Source organism: Nyctereutes procyonoides, unplaced genomic scaffold, assembly GCF_905146905.1.
Source record: "Nyctereutes procyonoides isolate TBG_1078 unplaced genomic scaffold, NYPRO_anot_genome, whole genome shotgun sequence".
Lineage (NCBI taxonomy): Eukaryota > Metazoa > Chordata > Mammalia > Carnivora > Canidae > Nyctereutes > Nyctereutes procyonoides.
Window position 1 is genome coordinate 31,982,594 of NW_026575131.1, and position 24,522 is coordinate 32,007,115.

A 24,522-nucleotide genomic window follows, 5' to 3' on the forward strand; every position below is an offset into this window, starting at 1 on the left:
CGGAAAGGGTCAGTCTGTGTAGTCTGAGAGCTGAGTCACAAACAAGACAGGATTCTGTAACTATTTCTATTCTGCAGAGGATGGCGTAAGTCATTTGGAATAAGGGGGTTGGAGACAGGTGTAAATAGAATTAATGATGTAAAATTAAGAAAATGGAAATTTCCTGAATGCCAGAACTGTGATGTGTAAAGTTATGGAGATGGCCTCTGGAAGTGTATCGGCAGAGGCCCATTCACTGGAGGCGCGAGTATAGCTGAACTACTGGACGAATACCAATGAACATATTATTGGGAGTATTTCTGCACCAGTGTGAGATGCTCTAGAGAACCCATTAGACCCTTTGCTTGCTAATTCCTTTCTTGCTGTGAAATAATAAAGCCTAAATCATAAAACCAAATTTCACTTGCAAATTGCTGGAAGTCTTATTTCTCCAGTGAGATCAAATATGTCTTATGACATGTTTTTCCTTCCTCTGTTCTCCCAGCTGTTGTTTCTTATTACTGAAATGGTGATGCATTGATATCGGTTCAATTACCAAAGTATCTGAGTACATTTAAATTCATGGTGCATCACAGAGAGTCAGGCTAAGTGACTGTGATTATCAGACAGTGTGTTTGATTTAAATTAAAGGAACACTTCCAAGAGATTATTTATAGAGGAAGACAGTTTACTCTAAAGAATTCTCATGACCCACATCTTTAATATTTTAGGGCCCGTGAAAATAAGGAGTATGTGGAAAATAAGGAATATGTGCTCTATGTGTACAGGTACCATTGCTATACTGTTTTCCTCTGTTAGAGTCAGCTCTATAAGACCACATTATAGGTGGGAAAAGCTTAACACAAACCCTGTTGGGTAAGGAAGTAATGGAAATCCTTTGAATGCAATTCAAGAATGTATTCCAAATTCCACCTTGTAATAAAATGAGAATGTTAAAAAATGATTTTCATATTAGAATTCCATGGTTGTTAACCACATAAGAAAAATACTGCATGCTGATGTTCAAAAAGAGAATTTGTATCAGATATAATGGAATTTTCTCTCTTTATAAAACAAAGAAAAACAAATTCCTTTGGAGACAACAGTTGAAAGCTTTTTTGGGAATGTAGTTGTTTAGCGATGTTTTGAAATAGTAACATTTAAACATTTCTCGCAGAGGAAAAAGTTGAGATTTCACATTTTTGTTAGGTACTGGCACCATTTTTTTTCAGTTCACTTCATAATGCTTGGAGCTTTATTATACACTTGGGGAAATGACCACTTTGACCTAAGATTTACACGTGTAATTCCATTAGCGAAAATGCAAGTTATCCTTGCAGACTTACTAACGTTAAGACATAAGTATATAATCCTTATCTCTGGGTCTCTGAGTTATTGTTGATACCTGCTGTGCAGCATAGATCCATGAGATATTTTTTATTTTACTGTAGCTGGAAATATCAATGAATGTTAACAGTGTAAAAACTCCACAAGGAGGAAGAGTCCACACATGAACTTTAATTGCACCATAGATGCTATCTCATGCAGTGACCAACCATTAAAATAACCTGCTCTTTCTCAGGTGTGCCACCTTGTTCTTTGCTGGATCTCCCAAACAGCCTTTGGGTCTTCAGTAAAATAAACAGCCCCTTCTTGCAGATCATTCCTCAAGAAAAATGACAGCAATGAGAGTCTTAGGACAGTGAATGAAAAGAACATTATCCTGATTAGTACCTCACAAACATTTTGTCTTTTACAGCCTGTGAACCAGGGTCGCCACTATCAGAAAGAAATGAATCCACCTTCTCCTTCTAACCCCCGGTAAGAATCATTAATAAGCTAAGTGTCTTTTTTATTATTATTATTTTAAAAGACTGTGTATTTTTCTTCATGTCACAAAATTGTTTTCCAAAACTTCCAAAGAGCTTCCAAGTTCTTTTCCTTAGAAGGTTTAATTCAGGCTATTTTTCTTATTTAGACTACTATGATGTGGTGGTTAACAGTCTACCTAGGTTTATATGACACCTTTGCCTTTTCCTAGCTGTAGGACTTTGAACAAGCCATTTAACTCAGGGTCATGCAGGCATAATGCTCTTTTGGGATAATCATATGAATGAATACAAGAAAAACTCATAGCACAGTTTCTGGCACATGGCAAGCTTTCTTTAAGTGTTAATTTATTTCATATTCTATTTGCATAGATATTTTAATCAGTATGTGATGTTTAGTACATTTCACCATGAATTGTTTAGTATTATCGGATCCCTTTAAACTTATCACGATAGCTTATATTAGTTCAAAAGCCATTCTCTTTTTTCCAAAATTTCAAAAGCTGATCTCAAAATTATTTCATTATTTCAAAACTGTCATGGGATCCCTGGGTGGCGCAGCGGTTTGGCGCCTGCCTTTGGCCCAGAGCGCGATCCTGGAGACCCAGGATCAAATCCCACATCGGGCTCCCGGTGCATGGAGCCTGCTTCTCCCTCTGCCTATGTCTCTGCCTCTCTCTCTCTCTCTCTCTCTCTCTCTCTCTCTCTCTCTCTCTCTGTGACTATCATAAATAAATAAAAATTTAAAAAAAACTGTCACTAGCATTATGAATCATTTGTCAATATAGAAAAATTTTATCATTTTAAGCTCACTAAAGACAAGGAAATTGGAGTTTGTGTCTTGAAATATATGTCATATTATATGGTTTTCTAAAAAATAAATTCATTTATCAGCACAAATCAATATATTTTATTAACTATTTATTAAATGCTAGGAATTTATTAAAAATCAGTCCACCTTGAGCTCTATCTGCAGGATCTTAGTTATTAGAGTGCTTCTCATTGTCCAGCTTTCTCACCTGTACTGTGAATTATCCCATAAAATGGACAAGAATACCAGTGATAGTATTGTAGCTCTGACTCTAGCATGTCACTTCTTTTTTTTTTTAATATTTTATTTATTTGAGAGAGAGCACGAGCAAGGTGAGGGGCAGAGAGAGAGAGAGAAACAGACTCCCCACTGAGCTTGACCCCAGGACCTGAGCCACCCAGGCACCCCTAGAGTGTGATATTTGTGACAGTATCTGAATTAAGACTCATTGGTTGAACATATAAAAAACAACTTAGCTGGTCTTAAAAGAGAAAAAAGAGAGACAGAGACAGGAAGGATTTGTTAAATAAGAATATAGGGCTGATCAGAAAAGATGAATACTTATCATTTACATCAACATGGATGGAATGGAAGAGTATTATGCTGAGCAAAATAAGTCCGAGAAAGAGTTACCATATGGTTTCAATCATACATGGAATATAGGAAACAGCGCAGAGGATCAGAGGGGAAGGGAGGGAAAACTGAATAAGAAGTCAGAGAGGGAGACAAACCATGAGAGACTCTTAACTCTAGGAAACAAACTGAAGGTCACCAGAGGGGAGGTGGGTTGAGGGATAGAGTATTTGGGTGATGAGATTAAGGAGGGCATGTGATTTGATGAGCACTGGATCTTATGCCCAACTGATGAATTTTTGAACTCAAATTTAAAAAACATTTTTTAAATAAAAATTAAATATTAAAAATTTTAAAAATTTTTAAAAAAAAGAATACAGGGCTGTCCCCTGAAACCCAAGGGCATCCAGGCATATCCTCACTCCATCTCTACTTGCTTCTTCCTGTCTGTTCATTCTTCTCTCTAAGCCCCAGCTTTCTATTTCCAGTCACATATGGCTGTCTGACAGCTCTTGAGTTTATGTATTATAGTTCAAAGTACATGCCGAACTTGACAGGTTATGTCTGAATTCCAGTTCCTATTTTCCAGGAGAGAGAATGTGATTGGCTTAGGTTGGGCCGAGTATCCACTTTCGTTCCACTCAGCAATGAACAGCCAACAGAGCCACGTAAAACTAACATGACTGCCCAGGAAACCACCTACATGGTTTACAGGACTTTTAAGGGGGCCCAGAATGTTATGACATAGGTAGAGTATATGTTCTTTATTAGTAATCACTTCTTAGTATTCCTGGTCTATACACACAATCTGGTCATTATCTAGTAGGGGGAACTGCCACTATCATAAAAAAAAAATGAGTTCAAATTGAGTTTGTAATTTCAGAGTATATAAAAAGGTGTTTCAACATTCTTAAAATCAATTGTCTCTTGACATATAAATACATTTCTTACAATCTTTCAGCTCATAAACTCTTTTTATCATGTATGAGTAAACTTTTAAGGTAACTGAAAATCCAACTTTGGTCCAAATTATAACAAAATCGGTATTTATAATCTGAAACAAATGAATGTGATAGTTAAGATATATAGTTAAGATATGTTAGCCACCCAATTACTGTCAAATCAGCCTTTTGTTTCAATAAAAGGAGAAAGAGGACCTAATTCCCATCCTAATTCTGCTAGTAACCCAGTATCTGATCTCAGACATCACCAATAATTTGAACACCCTCATGTGTAAAGGAAAGGATTTGAGTCACATGCTCTCTCAGGTGACCTCTAGCTTCATGATTCTTTGATTTTATTGAGACTCATTATGAACTTTACATATGAAACCCAATTCCACCATCAGAAGTATTGTCCTACATAGAAAACAAATCTCATAATGTTGGATTAATTAATTAATGTTTAGATGTAGTACTATGTAACTTTAACTATCTCTTTTAATATTTGATTCCCAAAGATAGAATATGAGAAAATTCACCAGACAAATAGACATCATATTTTATTTGCCAATTAAATGTTCATTCATTTAGGGAAAATTAATTTACACTTTTACATAATAAAGTAAAAAGCCAATTTTCAAAGCAAAAATTAAAATGCTGTCAATCCCTTTTGCCAGCAGATTATCCACACAGTTTCTTAGAAAATTATTATTTAGCTGTTCAGAAAACTTGTGGATTATGTGGTTTGGCTCTTGGCTCCATAAATCCAGCAGCTTGAAAGAATTGGCAGAAAGACATTATTGGGCCATAAATAAAGACAATGATAAAATTATTAGGTCAGCAAAGATCATCATATAAAAATGGGATAAATTGAATCATATAATACATGTCAGTTAACCTAAAATTGAAAAGTGTGATTCTTTTAAGATTTGTATTTTTTATATTTCTTACAACTATCTCACATCTAGACTCTAAAACACAGTACGCTAAAATTTAAATTTAAAAGATACTGCTAATGAACGTGAAAAAACTATATAAGAGATGAAACTATAAGTCTCTAAGTCTACCCCTTTGATAAACAAGCATCTAACCTGAATTCTGGATTGAAAGTTCTGCGTGTGGGGGCTCTGAACAACACATGAGAGGCAGGTAGTCTCTTGGTTTCCTGAATTAAGTGTAATTGTGATCAGAGTAATCTGCATTGAAGTTGAGGACATGATGGGGTTGAGGACATATGTGGATGCAGATCCATCGAGAGAACATGCTGGTGCCCTGTGGGAGCAGAAGTGGCCACGTTATCTTCAGTGAAATATCTACAACTACTCCAGAGAACTAAGAACCTAAGATTTGTACCCACATTCATAGTCCTACCCATACTCATGCCCACACACATATATGTTTGGAGAGTCAGTTCTCAATTAGCTTAATTAATGTCACAGAGCAACCACTATCCCCAGAGTCTTCTGTTTACATTTTGCTCTGGAAAGATTTTTATCTCTGCAACATAATTACCTTCTTAGTTATATGTGTTTATGATTAAAGTTAAAGATAACATGCAATTCACAAAGCAGGCAAATTTGGATTTTGGAGTTGACTCCAGGATGCCAATAGCTAAAACACTGCATATATTCATAGATTATTTTCCTCAGAGTAAAAGCATCCACTTGCACTTATAGGGCAGTGCTTGACATTGGATGGAGATGGGATACAATGGTAATCATTTCCCGAGAAGTTTACAATCTAGGAATTGAAATCCATAGGGTTCACCTCATCATATCCCCTGGTGTCTAGATTTGCTACAAAGCCATTTCCCTTCACATCGTTAGGCATGAGTCTGATATTTCTTATTTTTGTGGAACATGCTGACTGATATTTCGGCAGCATCTCACATTCTGGGGCGCTTGCCTCCAGTGTCCACCCACTCTGCCTCTTGGGGCACTGACAGCCTCTATGACAAGGTGCAGAAATGGCTAACATAATCTAATACAATTTAGAGGCGTGTTGGGTAGGAGGAAACAATTTCACAGTTCATTCATGTTGAGAAATGTTTCCTAGCATGTAAACGTACATGCTGCCAAATAGAGCAAAATGGATGCTGTTTGCAGCCGTAAGTCATTTATTTGAAAATGCCATCTATTGGTTTGTGGGGTTTAGAGCTGTCCCTTAGGCACCTCCATTTATGTGTTTATGGAGATTCTTCAGAACAGCTCAAGATATTTTTATTCAGAAATGGGTTTTATAAAATAAGCTGTGATTACATTCTGGTTGTCTGTTCATATGGATGAAGTCGATAACCAGTCTTTCATTTCAAATGATGATTATACTTGCTATTTTTACAACTCATTGGAAAATTAGGGGGAAGAGGGAAGGCAGTCAAAGGCTCCGTCAGGTTCTAAATGTTTATGGAAATAAACAGTGGAGAAAACAATTCCCAAATGCCCAAACAGTAATGAATGGCATGGTTTTCTGAAGTGTTTGTTTTATGATTTATCACTTCTCTGTAGATTTTTCAAATGTCACCGCCGATTGCATGAAGGCTTGCATCCTTTGCAGCTTTGCCACATGTTTGTGTGATATAAACATACTTATAACTATAATTAGATGATAAAGCCCTGCAGACTTTGACAAGTGATTAATAACCACTGACCTCGGTTCACGCTGGCTCAGCCAGCCTGACTGAGGCAACTGGCCTGTCATCGTAACCTACAAGTTCTGCTCTGGACTGATCACTGTGGCTTCATTTTTCTTTTCTCCCCAGTTGTCAAGACTCAGCCTGATGGGCTTCTCTTTTGCTTAAGCTTTTTTTCCCACCAACGCAAAAGAGAGAAAAATGTATAAATAAATAAAATTAAATACAGAACTTGGATGTCATGTTTCTCCTCAAATGATTAAATTTGGATCATTTTTAAACAAGTCAGATTTTTAACAAATAATCCTCCTTCAGACCAAAGCACAACAAAAGATTTCCTGATTAGCTATGCAAACAGTTTCTCTAAACGTTGTGTTATTGTTGTTTTCGATTATCTATATTTTTGTATTACATCTTAATGATCTGTTCATAAAACCAAAGACGCCAGTTTTTACTTTCATCATTTCTCTCATTAGCTTAAAAAAATCTGTCCATATTTCTGTCTCTCATTTCATACTCCCATTCCCAGAAATTCACACCTGCTCATCTGAGGGCTGTGATTCTCCATACTCAGAGCCTCCAGTCGGGTTCATGCTCTTCGACCACCATTGCTGTTCTCGAGCTCAGAGTTCCCTGGCAGGCAGGATGGCATCATGTTTTCTCTCCTCCAGTGATGTTCAGCTGGCCTGGCATGGGTAGGACCTCCATCAGAATTTGAGCTGCGAGAGGGAAAGTAGAAGTATGCCCATATAACACTGAGAAATTAAAGTCTTCATCCTGAATGTTAAGCAGTTAAATGTCAATTTTTTCCCTACATCTTTGCAAAAGTTACCCATTCCTTTCCTGAAAATAGGATAACAATTGTATTGCTTTATTCGTAAGCAGGATAACACTGTGTTTTTATGAGAGCCTCTTGTTTATAGAGTTTAAATCTTATATCCATGCATGTTCCACTCCCTGCCAACCAGAGATCCCTGGACACTGATAACCATTAGAATGGCCCTAATCTTTAATACATAATATAATATGTGTATTATTTATAAAAGCTATTGAATAATAGCTTCCAATACCTTCAATATTATTTTTTTTAATTTTTATTTATTTATGATAGAGAGAGAGAGAGAGAGAGGCAGAGACACAGGCAGAGGGAGAAGCAGGCTCCATGCACCGGGAGCCCGACGTGGGACTCAATCCCGGGTCTCCAGGATCGTGCCCTGGGCCAAAGGCAGGCGCCAAACCACTGCGCCACCCAGGGATCCCCTACCTTCAATATTCTAATGACTCTGAAAATCATATGTCCAGTCCTGACCCTCTCCTGAATTCCAGACTCCTCTATCCAAGCTGTCAACTTGACAGATACCCAAGCATTCAAAGCAACTTGGTTTTCTTTCCCTATACACATTTGTTTATCTTTCAGTCTTCTCCATCTCAGAAAATGCCACCATCACCCCCCTTTTACTCAAGGCAGAAACTAAGAGTGCTCCCTGCTTCCTCACTGGGACCCATGCCATGTCCTTCCTCAGCAAGTTGTGCTGGTGCTCCCTCCAACCAAAACATACGCCCTCCAACCCATCCAGCCACTCTCCACTGCTGCAATCCCAGTTCACATTGCCATCATCCCTTACCTGGACAAATGCCATAGCTTCCCACTTGCTTTCTCTGCACCTTTGACCACCACAGTCTGTTCTGCACTCAGGAACCTAGAGTAATGTTATTAGACCTAAACTGGAGCCAAGCATGGCCCCATGGAAAATTTCCCAAAGGTTACCCACTGTTCTAGGATCAAATAGTGCTCCTTATCCTGAATACCCACCACTCAGATGGTGTTTTACACTGCTGTGCACCCTGCTCACTGAATATCAAACACCAAGGCCATGTCCCTTTTTCCTGGACACTCTGGGCTTGGTTCCACTAGAAGAGAGGGCCCTCTGCTGGGAGTCCCCTCACCCTAGAAAAGACTCTAGATATCAGCTTCCTCCTTTCATTCAGGGCTCCACCTATATGTCATCACCTCAGAGAGGCCCTTCCTTAGCATCCAACCTAAAATAGCTCCTGTCAGCCTCATTACGTGATCTTTTTTGTTTTTACTACAGTACTCTTCACTACCTGATATCTTCTTGCTTGTTTGCCTACTGTGACACACACGTGCACGTGCGCGCACGCCTCCAAAATACACTGGAAATGTAAACTGCCTGACCCTAGGGACTTTATCTCTCTTGCTCACTATATCCCTGGCTCCTCAAACAGCACCAAGCACAAAAGAGACACTCAGGAAATATGTGTTTAACTCATTGACCCTCACTCACAAAACTCAATTTCCCCTATCTCCGTATACCAGCTACCTCACCATGAATTTAACTGCTAGCAGGAACCCAGAAGCACCTGCCTACTTTTCTCCCTTGAGGGTGTCTGGAACCTGGCCCTGTTCTTATATGTAGTAAATAAAATCTCTCTCATGACATTGTTTTAAATGATTCCTTAGAAGATAGCCACAATCTAAAGTCTCCGGCAAAGTATCATTTTAAACCTTTCAAAAGAGACAGGTTTTCTGAAATTGAACTTCTGTGTTTTTATTGTTTCTTAGTGGAAACTACTTATCTGTACTTGCCTATGCATGCTGATTTAGAGGACTCAGGTGCCACTTGCTAGAAATCTACTTGAGTTGCCACTGTGGCACAGGGGTAACTAACCCTCACCAGGCTAACAGAATCTGGACAGGTAAATGGAAAAGAAGCAAAAAAGGCATAGAGAGAGGGAGAGACAGAGACAGAAAGAGGATCTGTGCTTATGGTACACTTTAAATTCAAGTGACTCCCTGTTCCTCCTGTTCCCAAAGAGGTCCTTAGTCCACTGGCCCAAGCTTTACAACAGATTTTAAGAACACTTGATACAAAGAGACCCAGCTGGGCCCCTTCCCTCCTAGGTCTACAAGCAAAGTCCAGGCTTAGAGTGGCTTCTCTAGTTTCTCTAGCCCTGTGTTAGAGAAAACTCAAGCTAAAGGCAGCCAAACCCCTCAGTAATCATCCTGCTTCTTTCCTCTGACCTCTCTGAACCTAGGACCATGTCTAGGGACAACTTCAAGGGTATCCTTCCCGTCGGGTTCCAGCAGTTCACCAGCAGAGCTGGGCAATTGCTGGTCTGCTGCCCCATTACTTTTCCTTCCTCTTCTGCTCTTGGTAGTTGGCTGGCTGACCCACTTTGGGTTCTGGTTCTGACCATTTATCTACCAGAGCCAGTTAGCTCAGATTGCACACCTGTTCCAGTCACCCTGTCCCAGGGCCTAACTGGCCAGCACCCCTGCACACTTGATCAATACTTCTTTTTCTTCATTTGCTCGACTTGTCCATTCTGGCCCTGCCAGTCTGGGCATCGGCTGGCCCCACTCTTCAGTTTCTCAGTTGCGATGTCCTCCTGCTCTCTGACTAGATCTCTCTTGGGCCCCTGGGACTCAGCATTTCAACCTGAGCCTCCTGTTTTTTTCAGTTGTACTCCACGAGAGAATCTGAAGCTGTCAGGGCTGGGGAAATACTCACCAATATTTTAGTTGTCATATTTTCCAAAATTGCAGACTCAAGAAACTCATTTCCATAAGAATTATAGAAGAACAGATTGCACCCTCTTTCCCCCCTACACACACACCCCAAAGCTGCTGTGTCTGAAACGATGGATCCCTGAAAACTCTTAGCATTTCTAACTAGCAGAGTGAAGAACTCCCGAGATTGAGATTACCCAGGTCTCCCTAGCCCCTGTTAGTCATCCACATGATGAACTCAGATTACCTTTGGCCCAGGGTCCAATGTAAAGAAGGTAATTACCAAAGCAATTATTTACCTTCCTAACATGTTACCGTTTCAGCTTTTAATTAAAATATTCAGCTTTTCCTTCTAGAGTAATGAGCACCTTTAAAAAGTCGAAGTACCCTCAAAAAAAAAAAAAAAGTCGAAGTACTAATTCGAGTTTATAACATTCACCTCTATTCTGTCTGAGGGTGATGGGAGGGGTTTGCAGGTTGAGGTCCAGGATAATGAACCTAAGGAATGGAAGACCGTAATTATGGTTAAATGGCCAGAGCCAGTCACATGCATAGACACACTGCCTCATCATTCATTTTGTAGCCCAATGCAGAAGAGCTTCCCTTGTTATTTAAACAAGGAACCACTCCTGCATGAAATGATTGAAAGTCTGTGCAGCTCAGGCCTCCAGCAACGCTCCCTGAGTATTCTTGAAGCACCTAGTACATGCCGAGTGCTTTGGATAGGTGACTTCCCCGTGCCTTCTATGAGCTCCAGGCCCGCTGGCACCTCACAGTCTGCCCTAGGCAGGGTGTGAATGTTTTACGGAAGGTGCTGAGTGGCGTGGGAGGTGCTCCGTAGCCTGTCACAGAGAAATCGCAGCCCTTCCAAACCTGTGCCCACTCAAAAACGCTGTTTTTGTTGGCAATTGGTTGTTTCTTCCCAGTAATTATTTTGTTTCACTTGTTAATGAAAAACATTACATTTGGAAATTGATTAATGTTAAAACACATACTTCTTCACTCTGACAATATATTATGTTTACCCGAGTTTACAAGCTTCATATTTTACTGTTCATTACCATATAAAAACTCACTCAGTATGATAAATACCACACAAGTCAAACGTCCACCCCATTGAAAATGACTTAAAGGAGAAAAGGCAAACAACTTTTAGTTGATTTGATTGAATTAACACTAACAGTATTGTTCTATTGACTCTTTCTTGTCCATTGATTTTTAAAAGCCTTTAGCTCCCTTGCCATCCATTAAGACAAATCAGATGCAATTTGGTGCCTGGGCAAGACAGTGCTGTTGGGTGTTGGGTGTACGCATAGAAAAAAATTGCTTATGTGCTGAAACTGGGGTGATTAGAAAGCCAGTGCATGTTTTGCTGTAAACAACTTCCCTGCTTTTGACTTTTGAGGTTCACAATAAGGACCTTTGTTTTAGTATGTGAACACCTGGATCAGTAACAAGTGAAGCCCAATGGTGATTTGTAGAAGACGTATTTTATCTCTTTTTTAAAGTAAAAAGAAACTAGCTAGAAGATCCCATGTTCTCCTGTCTTTCAGTACTTCATTCTCTTCATTTGCAGAATCTATAGACTAGTAAGCAACTGAACCAAAGCAACAAACAAGATCAGAGAATATATTCTGTTGAATTAACAGTGAACAAATTTTAGGGGATCCCTGGGTGGCTCAGCGGTTTAGCACCTGCCTTTGGCCCAGGGCACGATCCTGGAGTCCCGGGATCGAGTCCCACATTGGGATCCCCGCATGTAGCCTGCTTCTTCCTCCTCCTGTCAATCTCTCTCTCTCTCTCTCTCTCTCTCTCTCTCTCTCTCATAAATAAATAAATAAATAAAAATAAATAAATAAATAAATAAATAAATCTTTAAAAAAAGTTAAAAAAAAAAGTGGACAAATTTTAAACCACAGAACCATTTGTATTATCAAAGTAACAATGATGGGATCCCTGGGTGGTGCAGTGGTTTGGCGCCTGCCTTTGGCCCAGGGCGAGATCCTGGAGACCTGGGATCGAATCCCACGTCAGGCTCCCAGTGCATGGAGCCTGCTTCTCCCTCTGCCTGTGTCTCTGCCTCTCTCTCTCTCTCTCTCTCTCTGTATGACTATCATAAATAAATTAAAAAAATTAAAAAAAAAAAAAGTAACAATGAGCAAGAAACCTGAGATCTGGCCTGGCCTGATGGTCAACGAACATCATGATAAAAGTGAAGATCTCAGCTTAAATAAAATCACAATGTAGCTTTCAATCCAATGGTGGTATTTATGATAATTAAGCCCTGTCTTTTGCGGGAAGCAATTCATCCCTAAACTACTGGATAGATATCTTTTTTTTTTTTAATTATCTTTTTTTCTTTACACCTAGGGGTAGGGGTGAAGGGTGAGAATCTATTTGTTGACCACCAGCATTGGAAGAAAATTCTACTATGGTCAGTGTTTTGATGTGGTAAAGGGCGCATTTCCTTTGTGTTTACCATTTGCCCTCTTCCGATCTCTTTATTTTTTAAAAAAATATTTTATTTATTTATTCATGAGAGACACAAAGAGAGAGGCAGAGACATAGGCAGAGAGAGAAGTAGGCTCCCTTCAGGGACCCGATCCCAGGACCCCAGGATCATGAGCTGAGCCAAAGGCAGACTTTCAACTACTGAGCTACCCAGGTGCACCCACACACACACACACACACCGACCTCTTTAACAATACTTTATTGAAACCTGAAACTGCTTTCATTTCCAAACATTACTAATTCACATTAAAAGTAAGGAAAAGTTTTAGTTTCAACTGCTGGAATAATGGAAGAAATGGGAAACAAACACGAACAACCACCCAAGTAACATTCTCTAAATTTGCTTGTGATTTTCTAAATTTCAGTGCTAGCAAAAAAGCAAGTTGCAGCAAGGCATACAGTAAATGAAGATATTATGTATTAGAGAAGGAATGAATCTGTCACTTTGACGGATTGTGAGGCGAAGAGCAGATTAACAGATTACTCATAGTCAGAAGGCAGCTCAGTGTGAAAAATGTGCAGGAAATGATAAGTGCGGGTTTGTGCTGATTTAATGATATTTTTAAACTACAATAACACTCTGGTAGTATAATATAATAAAGCACTTTGCTTGCATTTTTAAATCATCAACATATTTCCAGTTTGACCTTAAAAACATTTTGGACCATTCTCTATTAAAACACATAGCTTTCAAATTAGAAAAAGGTACCATCTGAAATATCACAGTGATGACCTTACAGGAAATTGCCTTTTAGAGCCAGTTCTTTCCTAAACTAGAATTTGTAATACAAATTTTAATTATGTTTTAAGTATACAAACACCACACGTACTTTCTCTTTGGGCATTTAGATCACTCACAACAAGAAATTGTTATCTCCTTAAGAACAATTTCCAATAAAATGCTTCATAGATGTTTCTGATTTGTCTTCATATTTTCTTTGCAAGTTTTTAGTTTTGTAGTTGAGATCATGGACGGCTTATGAATAAAACTACCGTGTTTTCCCACAGATGGAGGATAAAAACCATTCCAATTTTAATTGAGTACTCTGAGTCACAGCAAAAAATAAGATGAATTACTTGTTTTATTTTATATTATTACAAATACTTACCAGAAGGCAAACTTTTTTAAGAGGTTTGCATTTTTATATAAATAAAATTGGGATTTGAAGGGCACACTTTTAGTTAATTTGACAATGATGGACTGGCATTGCCAAGAATTTTCAGAATAAAATTTCTATAATGCATTTAAATGATTTTTATTCTAACATTTTAATATTCAAAACCTAATATAAGGCTTGAGTTATTTCATATCTTCTCTCAGTTTACCAGTGATGGCTTGACACAGTTAGGTACAATGAAACTTGTAAGATAGTAAAATCTTACATTTTCTGTCTAAACACTTGTATCTAACCCAAGTACAAATTACTAATATGGCATGCCAAGGGCTTGAATTCCCGACATGATTATGGTTCAAACTGTGTTTTACAAATACAGTGAAGGCTTCTACAAGAATTCAGCATGTTTTGTATATTTCTCCTCTTCTAATATGGTAATACTCTTAACTTGGGGTAAGTAATCAAGCTAATGTAGAGATAATAAAAATTCTTCTTGATAGAAACTCTGAAACGTATGCAGCAAAAGCAGTTTGCATGTTTTCTGGCTTCTTTGCATGTTTACTGTCTGCAACAGTTACTAACAAGCTTTGCCAGCTATTCCCAGATCTCTCAATGCCAAGCACATTGTTGGATTGCATTTCTAAGTCCACTTGGTTTTGAATGGAGCCAATTAACGCAACCAGTTCTAACCAACACATTGTGGGCACAGTAGCCTATGTTGTTGCTTAGCTGAAACATTTGATTGCAGGTATAAGATCCTGCAGAGTTCTTTTTCCCTCTGACACCTACCAGCAACCTTCAAGATAGTGGTTATTTATGCCAGCCTAGTTACTGAATGACTTTGAAATAGTCCCCTGCTCATCTGCTATGGATATTTAGCATGAGCACAAAATAAACCTTTCTTGTTTTTCAGACACTGTAATTTGGAGGTTGTTTGTTACTAAGCATAACAACCTTATTCTACCTTACTGACACAGTTACTAGCTATGACATTGAATATATTTTGCAAGAGGAAATATGACGTTTCATATATTCTCATATTTGAAGATTTAGAAACGGGTTAAAATCATTGAGCTCAGTATGGGATTCACTGGAATATAGTAAAATAAGTGGTTTTAGGAAGTGATATAGTGCACTAGGTAAAAGCACTGTCTCTGGAATCAAAATGCTAGGTTTGTATGGTGAAATTACTTCTCTAAACTTCAATTAAATTATCTAAAAAATAAGGATGGTGTTTTACTACTTTCTTTATAGTGTTTTTATAAAGATTAAATGACATATATGTTAAAGTGTTTTTGCACAGGGCCTAGCATATGTATTTTCATTAAATGGTAGAAAGGGATGGTGGTGGTGGTATGGGTATTAATAGGAATATTAGGAATATAAAGTTTTCAAAAAAGAGATCACATTCTGAGAGAATCAGAGAATCCTGGAGAGTTTGAAGAGATTACAGAGATGATTTAACCCAGCATCTCTTCAAAAATCTCCTCTGCACATCTTTGACAGAGAGGAAAGCATAACGTAGCCCCTTCCATTGTTGAGTATCCCTCTTAGAATGAGCTGACATAGGTTTCCCAGTAGCCTCCCCCTGTGGGTCCTGGTTCTCTTTCCAGAACAATAATTTGAATCATCACTCTTTCACATAATACTCTTTGAATTTTGTATATTGCTTTTTGAGTGTTCCATTTTCTCCTCCAGTCTTTCATTTCTCTACCCTCAAGTCTACTTTGCTATTCCTGGTCTCAGTATAGTTTTGGACTCCTTTGAGTTTATCAAATTGAGGTTTTCTAAATTGAACAGGCTAATCCAACAGTTCCGACTACAGTTAGACCACTGACCAGGACACTGTATATATTAGTATAACTCAAGTCACATTAATTTTTTTTTTTTTTTTTAGTACTATGTCCCACTATGGTTTATCTCTGGCTTTTGGTCACCTAAAACTATCACCATCTTTCTTCTGGACCATTGCTATAATCCCCTAAATTATCTCTGAGCATTCACATGTGCCTTTTCATCACAACCTATACCCATTCCCTACAAAGCAGCAAGAGCACCCTTTTCTAAACACACATCTGACTGTGACACCCCCATATTAAAACTCTTCAGTGGCTTCTCGTTGTTCATAGGCTAAAGACCAAAATCTTTCAGTGGCCTGCCAGGCTTGAGTAGTTCGGTGCAAGCCTCCTGGGCCAACCTTATTTTGCATCATTTCCCCTCTGGAAATTTGTTAGCCACGCTAGCTGCCTTTCCTTCTCCAACCTGCCTATCTCAGGGCCTTTGCCTATTGTTGCTCATTCCTAGGTTGTTTTTTCCTACATTGCCTTCTACCTTAACTAGTTAATACCTATTCATCCGTTAGATTTCCTCTCAAGTATTACTCCCCCTAGGTAATCCCCAGTCCCTATTCATGTGTTCTCACAGCATCATTTAATTTCACAATGTTTAATTCATATTTGTGTGATTATCTGAATGATGTTGATCTCACCCTCCATACTATGCTGTAAGTTCTAAAGGACAGGAACTCTATTTTTGTATTCTGTGCTAGAATCTGACACGAAACTGGATCTTAGTAGATACTTGTGGAATAAATATTGGTGTTTGAACCAATTTTCTTGACTATCAAGATCATTCTGAATCTCAGTTTTGTCACCCAACCTATTCTCTCTCTCAGCCGAATATTTCCCATAAACGTGCAAAGTATGCTCACTGTTTCTGCAGGACATTTATTATAACCTTAAATAGATCATAGCTGAATATAAAGCCCTTTGGTCCTCCATTAAAGATCGTCCATCATGTTGATATTGATCAAGAGCCAATTTGAAGTAATGTGATTATAGAGGACGGAAAAAAAAACATTATTTTTTTTTTCTTTACCCTCCTGGGTTCTGCATCTGGGCCCTGAAAATTACACAGACAAGATTAACAATAGAAAAGGATACAAATTTTATTTACGTGTGCAACCCACATACACATGGGAGAAACTCAGTGATGGGTAACTCAAACAAGTGGTTAGAACTTAGAGTTTATACAGTATCTTAACACTAAACAGTATATTTGCAGAGAAGTGACATGACAAAGGAAAAGGGATTTTGGCTTTTAGGGTGACAAACCGTGGGATGGGTAAATATATAGGAGAAACTAATGGAAGATAAGGGTTGTGTTAATAAGGTGTCTGTCAGTGGTATCCCTGGTGACTGAATTGTACCAAGTACCAGAAGGGGCACCTTGTTCCTGGGAAATTTTATGCCCTGCTTGTAGGTTGAAAGAGGAAGGTTAGGGAGCCCTTCCTGAATCTGTTTCTCAAGGATCTTTAGCTCAAAATAATCAATAGTCTAAAGCAGTATATTTTGGGGTGGCATGTTCAGAAAGATAAATCTAAATTACTTTCATTTACATACAGTTCAATCGTATACTCGTGCATGATAATTCAGTCATTGCTTATGATTTCTGGGGTATTATGATTCACATTCATGTGCAGCTATCCCTCATCCTTTGTCCCATGCAGACACTACCAGTGGACTGTAATCCTCTTGCCCACTGAGCCCCACTGCAAACTTAAAATCCTTCTCAATAACATACTCCAAGCAATCCTACCAATCAGAATTAGCATGTGATTTATAATCCATTTTGACTTCTTTGAGCTAGAATTTATATTGTCCATTTAGTCATCTAGGTTATCAAATAGAATCTATTCCTAGCCCTACATGACACTCCCTAACTCTGGAACTATCACTTCACTCTCTGTATCTCCTGCTCTAAAAATCATCCCCACTCTTCTGTAAAACCTTCCTTGACTGAAGTGAAATTAGGACTGCCCCTTCTTCAGAACCCTGACTCAGTGCTCCACATCAACCATGATTAAAATCCTACAACATTAATGACAGGCATGATATATTTTTTAATTAGTTAATATGAGTTCTGCCAATGGCAATAGTAGACTTGGTTGTTTCACACTGAACTTCCTTCTGAAAACAACCAGAAACACCAGAAAAACTATGAGAATCATCTGATTGAAGTCATTGGAGAGCTTCCAGAGCAGTGAGAATTTATGAGGCCTTGCTCCAGGAGAGAAGGGAGGGGGTCTGCACGCTGTGCCACTTTTCTCAGGAAAAATTCTGCTCCACAAAGCAGCAGCTGGGAAGCTAAGGAGCCTAGCATAGCCTCTAACAGCCTCATGAGCTCAGGGGACAAAAATTGGAGTTTCTGGGTCTATGAAGAAGGGGCTATAGTAAACCCCAGGATGCTACACCTTAGATAAACAAGTTAACCAGAAATAGACCAGCTTTCTGGAGACTTAAGACACATTTATTTTGAATTGTTGTAATTGTTGATAGCTCTCTGACCCTACCATAATTGCCTGCCAGAAGCAAAAGAATCACATCTAGAGGAATAAAACAGCATCCAGAGCTGCTGTCTGGTTGAAATAGAATGTGAGCCACATATTTAACTTAAAATTTTCTAGTAACATTTAAAAATTAATAAATAAAATTAATTTTGTTAAATTATTTAGCACAGTATATCCAAAATACTATCATTTCAATTCTAATTTGGGGGAAGAAAGCTTTTTCTCTACCAATTTAGTTTTGAGTGATTGGTGAGAGATGGGAGCTATGAATTTGTTGACAGCTAGTTTTATACAAATGCATGTGGAAGCATTTTATAAGGAAAGACACCCCCCCCCCCAAACAGCCAGGGGTAAAGGTTTATATATCAGCTTAATAAACTGGGGTGGAGGGGAGAGGTTAGGGCTTCAGTGGGAAAGGATGGAGTGTTCTTTGATAAGGCTTGTTTGCAGAATTTCTTGGAATATCCAGGCACTAAAGGTCAGTCACCTCTCTGATTGAAGACTTCCCCAGAGTGGAGGATTTGCAGCAACTGACTCTTGAAAAGCTCTGCTCTAGTCAGATAAGGGAAGTTCACACAAGATTTCTTTCTACGATTGCTATTTACCGAAATGTTTTCAGCTTAAAGGAGTTTTTATGTCGTTCTGGTTGGTTATTGGTCCCTCCATAATTGGTGTAAAATATTGTATTAATAAGATACTTTACATTCTTTTTGTCATAAATCCCTGACAACCAGTGTGTGTTTTATTTACTGCCCATCTCAATTCAGATTAGATCCATTTCAAGTACTCAGTAACCACTTATGACTTAACTGGTAATTACCATATTGAATAATAAAATTCTAGAAAGCAACTTCAAAAATAGCTTCATGGTCTTAGGATAGGTCTCAAATTTCAGTAACCATGAAAAAAATACTGATAATTGACCATATTAAAATTAGGAACTTTTTTTTTAAGATTTTTTTTATTTATTTATTCATGAGAGACAGAGAGAGAGGCAGAGACACAGGCAGAGGGAGAAGTAGGCTCCATGCAGGGATCCTGACTCAGGATTCGATCCCAGGACCCCAGGATCATGACCTGAGCTGAAGGCGGCACTAAACCACTGAGCCACCCAGGCTGCCCAAATTAGGAACTTATTAAGGACACTACTTAAGATGAAAAGGAATGCCACAGAGTAGAAGAAAATACTTGCAACACAGGAATATATATATATATATATATATATATATATATATATATATATATTCAAAATATATAAAGTCCAGAATATACAAAGAACCCCAAATCAGTGAGAAAAAAGAGGCATTCCAAAAGAAAACAAAAATTACCGAGAGACTCGAACAGGCATTTCCAAAAAAAAAAAGTATCCTAATGACAAAGACAAAAATGTATGCAGTCATTAAAAGAAATGAGAGAAACACAATTTAAACACTGACTCCACTATACCTCATCACAATGGCTAAAATACAAAATATCAATAATTTTGGTGAGGATTTGGAGGAACTAGAACTCTCACACAATGCTGATGGGAATAAAAACTGATACAACTAGGAAAATTGTTTTGGCTGCAACTACATAAGCTGAACACAACCATGCTCTTTAACCCAACAGTTACCCTCCTAGAGATATGGCCAGTATGCATACATATGTGCATCCAAAGGCATATAAACCGTGGAGACCCAGTCAGACTCCCAGAGTTGATATAAGGATTATTTTATAGTGAAAACATGTGAACTACAGGAGATTCAGAAAGAAATCATATCTGAACTCCCCTTCTCTCACTAAAACAGAGCCTCCTGAAAATACAGCTGCCTTGAAGACAGACTGCCCATTCCTGTTGACACAAAAAATCTAATAGAACCTTCCATACTTGCCTGTTGAAGACCTAAACCCACCCTCTTTGTTAGCTTGGCATACAAACTTTTATCTCTGGCTATTTAGTGAGTTACTTTTGGGCAACTCCCATGTGCACATGGGAATAAACTTTTCCCTTTTCCACTGGCCATTGTCTGTTCATCTGCAGGCCCCCAGCCACTGTACCCAACTTGGAATTGGAAAGTTTTTTCTCCCATTATAAACACATTCACGATAGCCCCAAATTGTAAACAACCCAGTCCCCTGCAATAGTAAAAGTTCTAAGTAATGTGAGTAATATTTACACAATGGAATACTATTTACACTCAAAAACATGGATGAATTTTACACATGTAATATTCAGGGAAAGAATCTAGACACCTTACAAATACATGTTGTTTGATTCCATTCATATAAAATTTAAACACGGGCCAATTAGTTGGTAATGTTAGAAGTCACCATCTGGGCTACATTTGGGGAGCAGGGAATGTAATGATGAGGAGGTGGAGTGAGGAAAGCTTCTATTCTTGGTCCAGGTGGTGGTTATCGCCACTTTGGGATCATTCATTGAGTTGTACATTTATTATCTGTGAACTTTCCTATGTGTATATTACACTTTAATAAAAGAATCTCTCAATAAGAACCATTAGTACAACTCTCAGTCTAATATAGTCAGTTCGCTCTTTCTGGTATTTTAATTTCTCTGTATCTTCCTTTTTTTTACAGTTTACCATGTAAGCTTTCTTTAGAACAAGGACCATACTTAGGTTAAGTAACAGCTCGAGTAACACCATGAATAATCATGGTGATAATGGTAGTTTCATGATGCAAAAGAATTGTCCTTTCTGGCAAACCCAGTTTACTCACTAGATTAGTCCAAGCAACAAAAGAATTCTGATTATTTCCTCCCAGTATTTTAAAAATAGCATTTTACCATCATATCTGTTCAAAAGCCCATTTATCACCCATTTCAGTGTTCAATCACAATATTTTTCATTAACCAAAATGTTACAATTAATACACCCTGCAACTGCTAGGGAATAAATCTAGTCAACTAAAGATCCTGTCAACTTTCCCCAGTTCTTTATTTTCTTGTGCAACCAGCCAGCACTGGGGAAAAATTAAATTGTCATTCACCTCACAGAGCCTTCTTTTCAGCATATCATTGTTTTATTTGACTACTGAACATAAAAGAATAACCAAACTTTGAAAGGAAAATGGAAATCAGTACATAAATATGGCATCTGATAATCTGACACACTTAATGATGAAAATGATACCCTGTAGGTATTCTTTACAAAAGCCCAGAGAGCTAAATTAGAGCATTAAATTAAACCCCACCTACTCTTTCTGCAACATTAAGTCCCATCATTCCATAGAAAGGCTTAGATGGTTTTATTTTGTATTCTAATTTTAAGGTAATTATTCTCTAGTTAAAGTTAGAGAAGGCTGCAAAGTTTTCTGCTCTTGATTTGCTAATGATTTACTTATAATACATTTAACACATAGTTGTCTTAGAATTCTGGAAAAAGTGTTATATAAAGTTTTTTGACAGTGAATCTTTTTCTGTAATTTCAGATAAGAGTAACTACTAATACTATTACTATATCTGCCGCTTACTGCCTCCTCTCTGAAATAGGTTCTGAGTGGTGAGAGTTTCCATAGGCTCTATTACTTCATTTAATCCTTGCCACACCTGGTTGTGGTGAGTTCTGTTATTCCTGTACTCCAGGTAAGAAAGGCACAGAGTTTAACTCAAAGGTTGCAAGCCAAAAAGGGCATTTAAACTCAAATCAAGGGATCCCTGGGTGGCGCAGTGGTTTGGCACCTGTCTTTGGCCTGGGGCGCGATCCTGGAGACCCGGGATCGAATCCCACGTCAGGCTCCCAGTGCATGGAGCCTGCTTCTCCCTCTGCCTGTGTCTCTGCCTCTCTCTCTCTCTCTCTCTCTCTCTCTCTCTCTCTCTCTGTACTGTCATAAATAAATTTAAAAAATTTTTTTGAAAAAAAAATAAACTCAAATCAAAAACTGTGCGATTTAAATAATATGGTATGTTGCTACCCCCAAACATGTGTCTATTGTCCAGCTCCACACTGGATTTTCAAGGTGTTTTCTGTTGTGGTGGGATAGTTTTTGTTTTTTCTACAGTCTCCCTCCACGCCAACTCCCAACAGCCACTTGTTCATCCAGACATGCAGCATGGGAATACATCAGCATTACATTTTATGACCAACCAAAGCTTACTGGGTTTTAGGAAATCAGTCCTAGAAGTTGAGATAGTCAATCTAAATCATGAACTTCTTCCCTCTGATTCCCCTTTGCCTCCCCATTCCTTCTTGTAACTACATATTTAATTACATATTCATTGAAAAGATCTATGAATTCTCAGTGATAGGACTTCCTTGGTAAACATGGCTTAACTGTAATTTTTTTTTTTTGGTATTGTGTGTGTGTGTGTGCGTGTGAAAACTTATTCCCTCTACCTTTCTCCCCTATCTCTCGTGAAAATTAAAGTGGCAAAAGACAGCAAGAAAAACAGATTTATGAACAACTGTAATGTGCATACACACAGAAGTACTCAGTGATGAGTGACTCAAAGGAGTGGTTAGAACTTGGGCTCATACAGCTTCTAAAGAAAAAAAAAGCAATAAATTTTGTAGAAAAGTGACAAGGCAAAGGAAAGGGACTTTGAGTTTCTAGAGGTAGTAGATTCCTGTGTGTGTGTGTGTGTGTGTGTAGGAATTAATGGAAAATAAGAGCAAGTTAGTAGATTAGTAGATTCCTCTGGTGTCATGTCCAGTAAGTCTAGAGTTGTCTCTAGTGATTGAAAATTGTCCAACCCTTCCTGGTAGAGAAAGGAGGGCAAAGACTTTTTCTTGAGTCTACTTCTCATTGCCTTCAGCTCAAAATAATCCTTATGCCAAATTGGCATATTTTCGGCCATATAGTCTAAACCCCTTCACTTCTTTGTATACTTATTTATTATCTGTCTCCACCTCTAGACAGTAAGCTCCTTATGAGCAGGGACTGTGGCTTGGTCATCATTCTATTACCAATACTTAGAATAAAAGTATAAATTGGCAAAAGCATGTATTCAGATATTTTTTGAGTGTTCTTTCAAAGATAGGAAGATAAAAACCTTTATTTCAGGAGACAGTAGTTTGCCCTGAAACTTCAAAGATGTCATGTTTATTTTGAATGAGAAGTCCTCATTCTGTGAGCATCCTTCTGCTGGATAAAACAGTATTTGTCTCCCATAGAAATGTAAGGTTCCTGAAGGGACCTCTTTTAAAATATCATAGCTTCAAAGTTTTTCTAAATCTTCTATTTTCTGCTGGGAAAATGTACTCAATAAATATAATTCCCATGTGCACATTTTTGTGGACATGAGTCAGGGTCCTGCTCATAAGCCCAGCAAAAGTCCAAGAGTAGACTCTGGCCTACCTTGGGTCTCATGTCTGCCTCCATACTGAAAGAGAAGGAAGGCTTAGCACCCCTCTAAACCACATGAAGTGGGTTGCCCATAAGAAAGAATAACTACAAGGGCACCTGGGTTGCACAGTTTGTTAGACATCTGATTCCTGGTTTCAGCTCAGGTGGTAGTATCAGGGTTATGAAATCAAGCCCTGGATTGGGCTCCACACTCAGCACAGAGTCTGCTTGGTTCTCTCTCTCCCTGTCCCTCTGCCCCACCACATCTTTAAAATAAATAAATGTTAAGGCAGGAGGGGAGGGAGGAGGAAGGGAGGGAGGGAGGGAGGAAGGAGAAGAAAGAAAAAGAAAGAATGAAAAGGAAAGAAAAGAGAAAAGAAAAAAAAGAGGGAGGGAGGAAGGAAGGAGGGAAGGAAGATGGGCTACATTCTCAGAAGAGGAAGAGGAAAAGTGCCCAACCAAAATCAAAAGTACTATGATGTATTAATAGTGGGCAGGCTTGAACTATCGTGATTTCTTTTTTTTTTAATATTTTATTTATTTATTCATGAGAGACAGAGAGAGAGAGGCAGAGACACAGGCAGAAGGAGAAGCAGGCTCTCTGCAGGGAGCCCGATGTGGGACTTGATCCTGGGACTCCAGTATCATGCCCTGGGTGGAAATCAAACACTCAACCGCTGAGCCACCCAGGCATCCCATGAAGTGATTTCTATGTGCTATGCATACTCTTTCCTTTCCACCTCTCTTCAAGAAAACATGTGAATGGGAATGATACTGAAATTACCTTGAATTCTTTCCAATCTATTTTTTAGGTAAATTATTTACGTATTGCCATAATTAAACTGTTTTGATACCATTACATGCAATGAATGTAGTGTCTGATTGCAACACATTAGTTAGCAAGTATTTATTTGTATCCTTACTGAATTCCAAGCAGAAAAAAAGAGAATTCTTTATCCCCAAAAGA

The 24,522-nt window shown here is 38.4% G+C and overlaps 1 protein-coding gene across 10 annotated transcripts in view; it reads left to right on the forward strand.

Annotated features, from left to right (window-relative positions):
* The window catches only part of CFAP20DC (CFAP20 domain containing), a 244,468-nt gene that overhangs the window by 190,387 nt on the left and 29,559 nt on the right, over window positions 1-24,522 (forward strand). For all 10 annotated transcript variants that reach the window (XR_008666843.1, XM_055343303.1, XM_055343310.1 and 7 more), the window contains one exon: window positions 1,739-1,800. Coding sequence is in view for 9 of the 10 variants with exons in the window: in XM_055343303.1 (XP_055199278.1) it covers window positions 1,739-1,800 (62 nt within the window). In the remaining variant the exon portion in view is untranslated. The remainder of the gene's footprint in view (window positions 1-1,738; window positions 1,801-24,522) is intronic.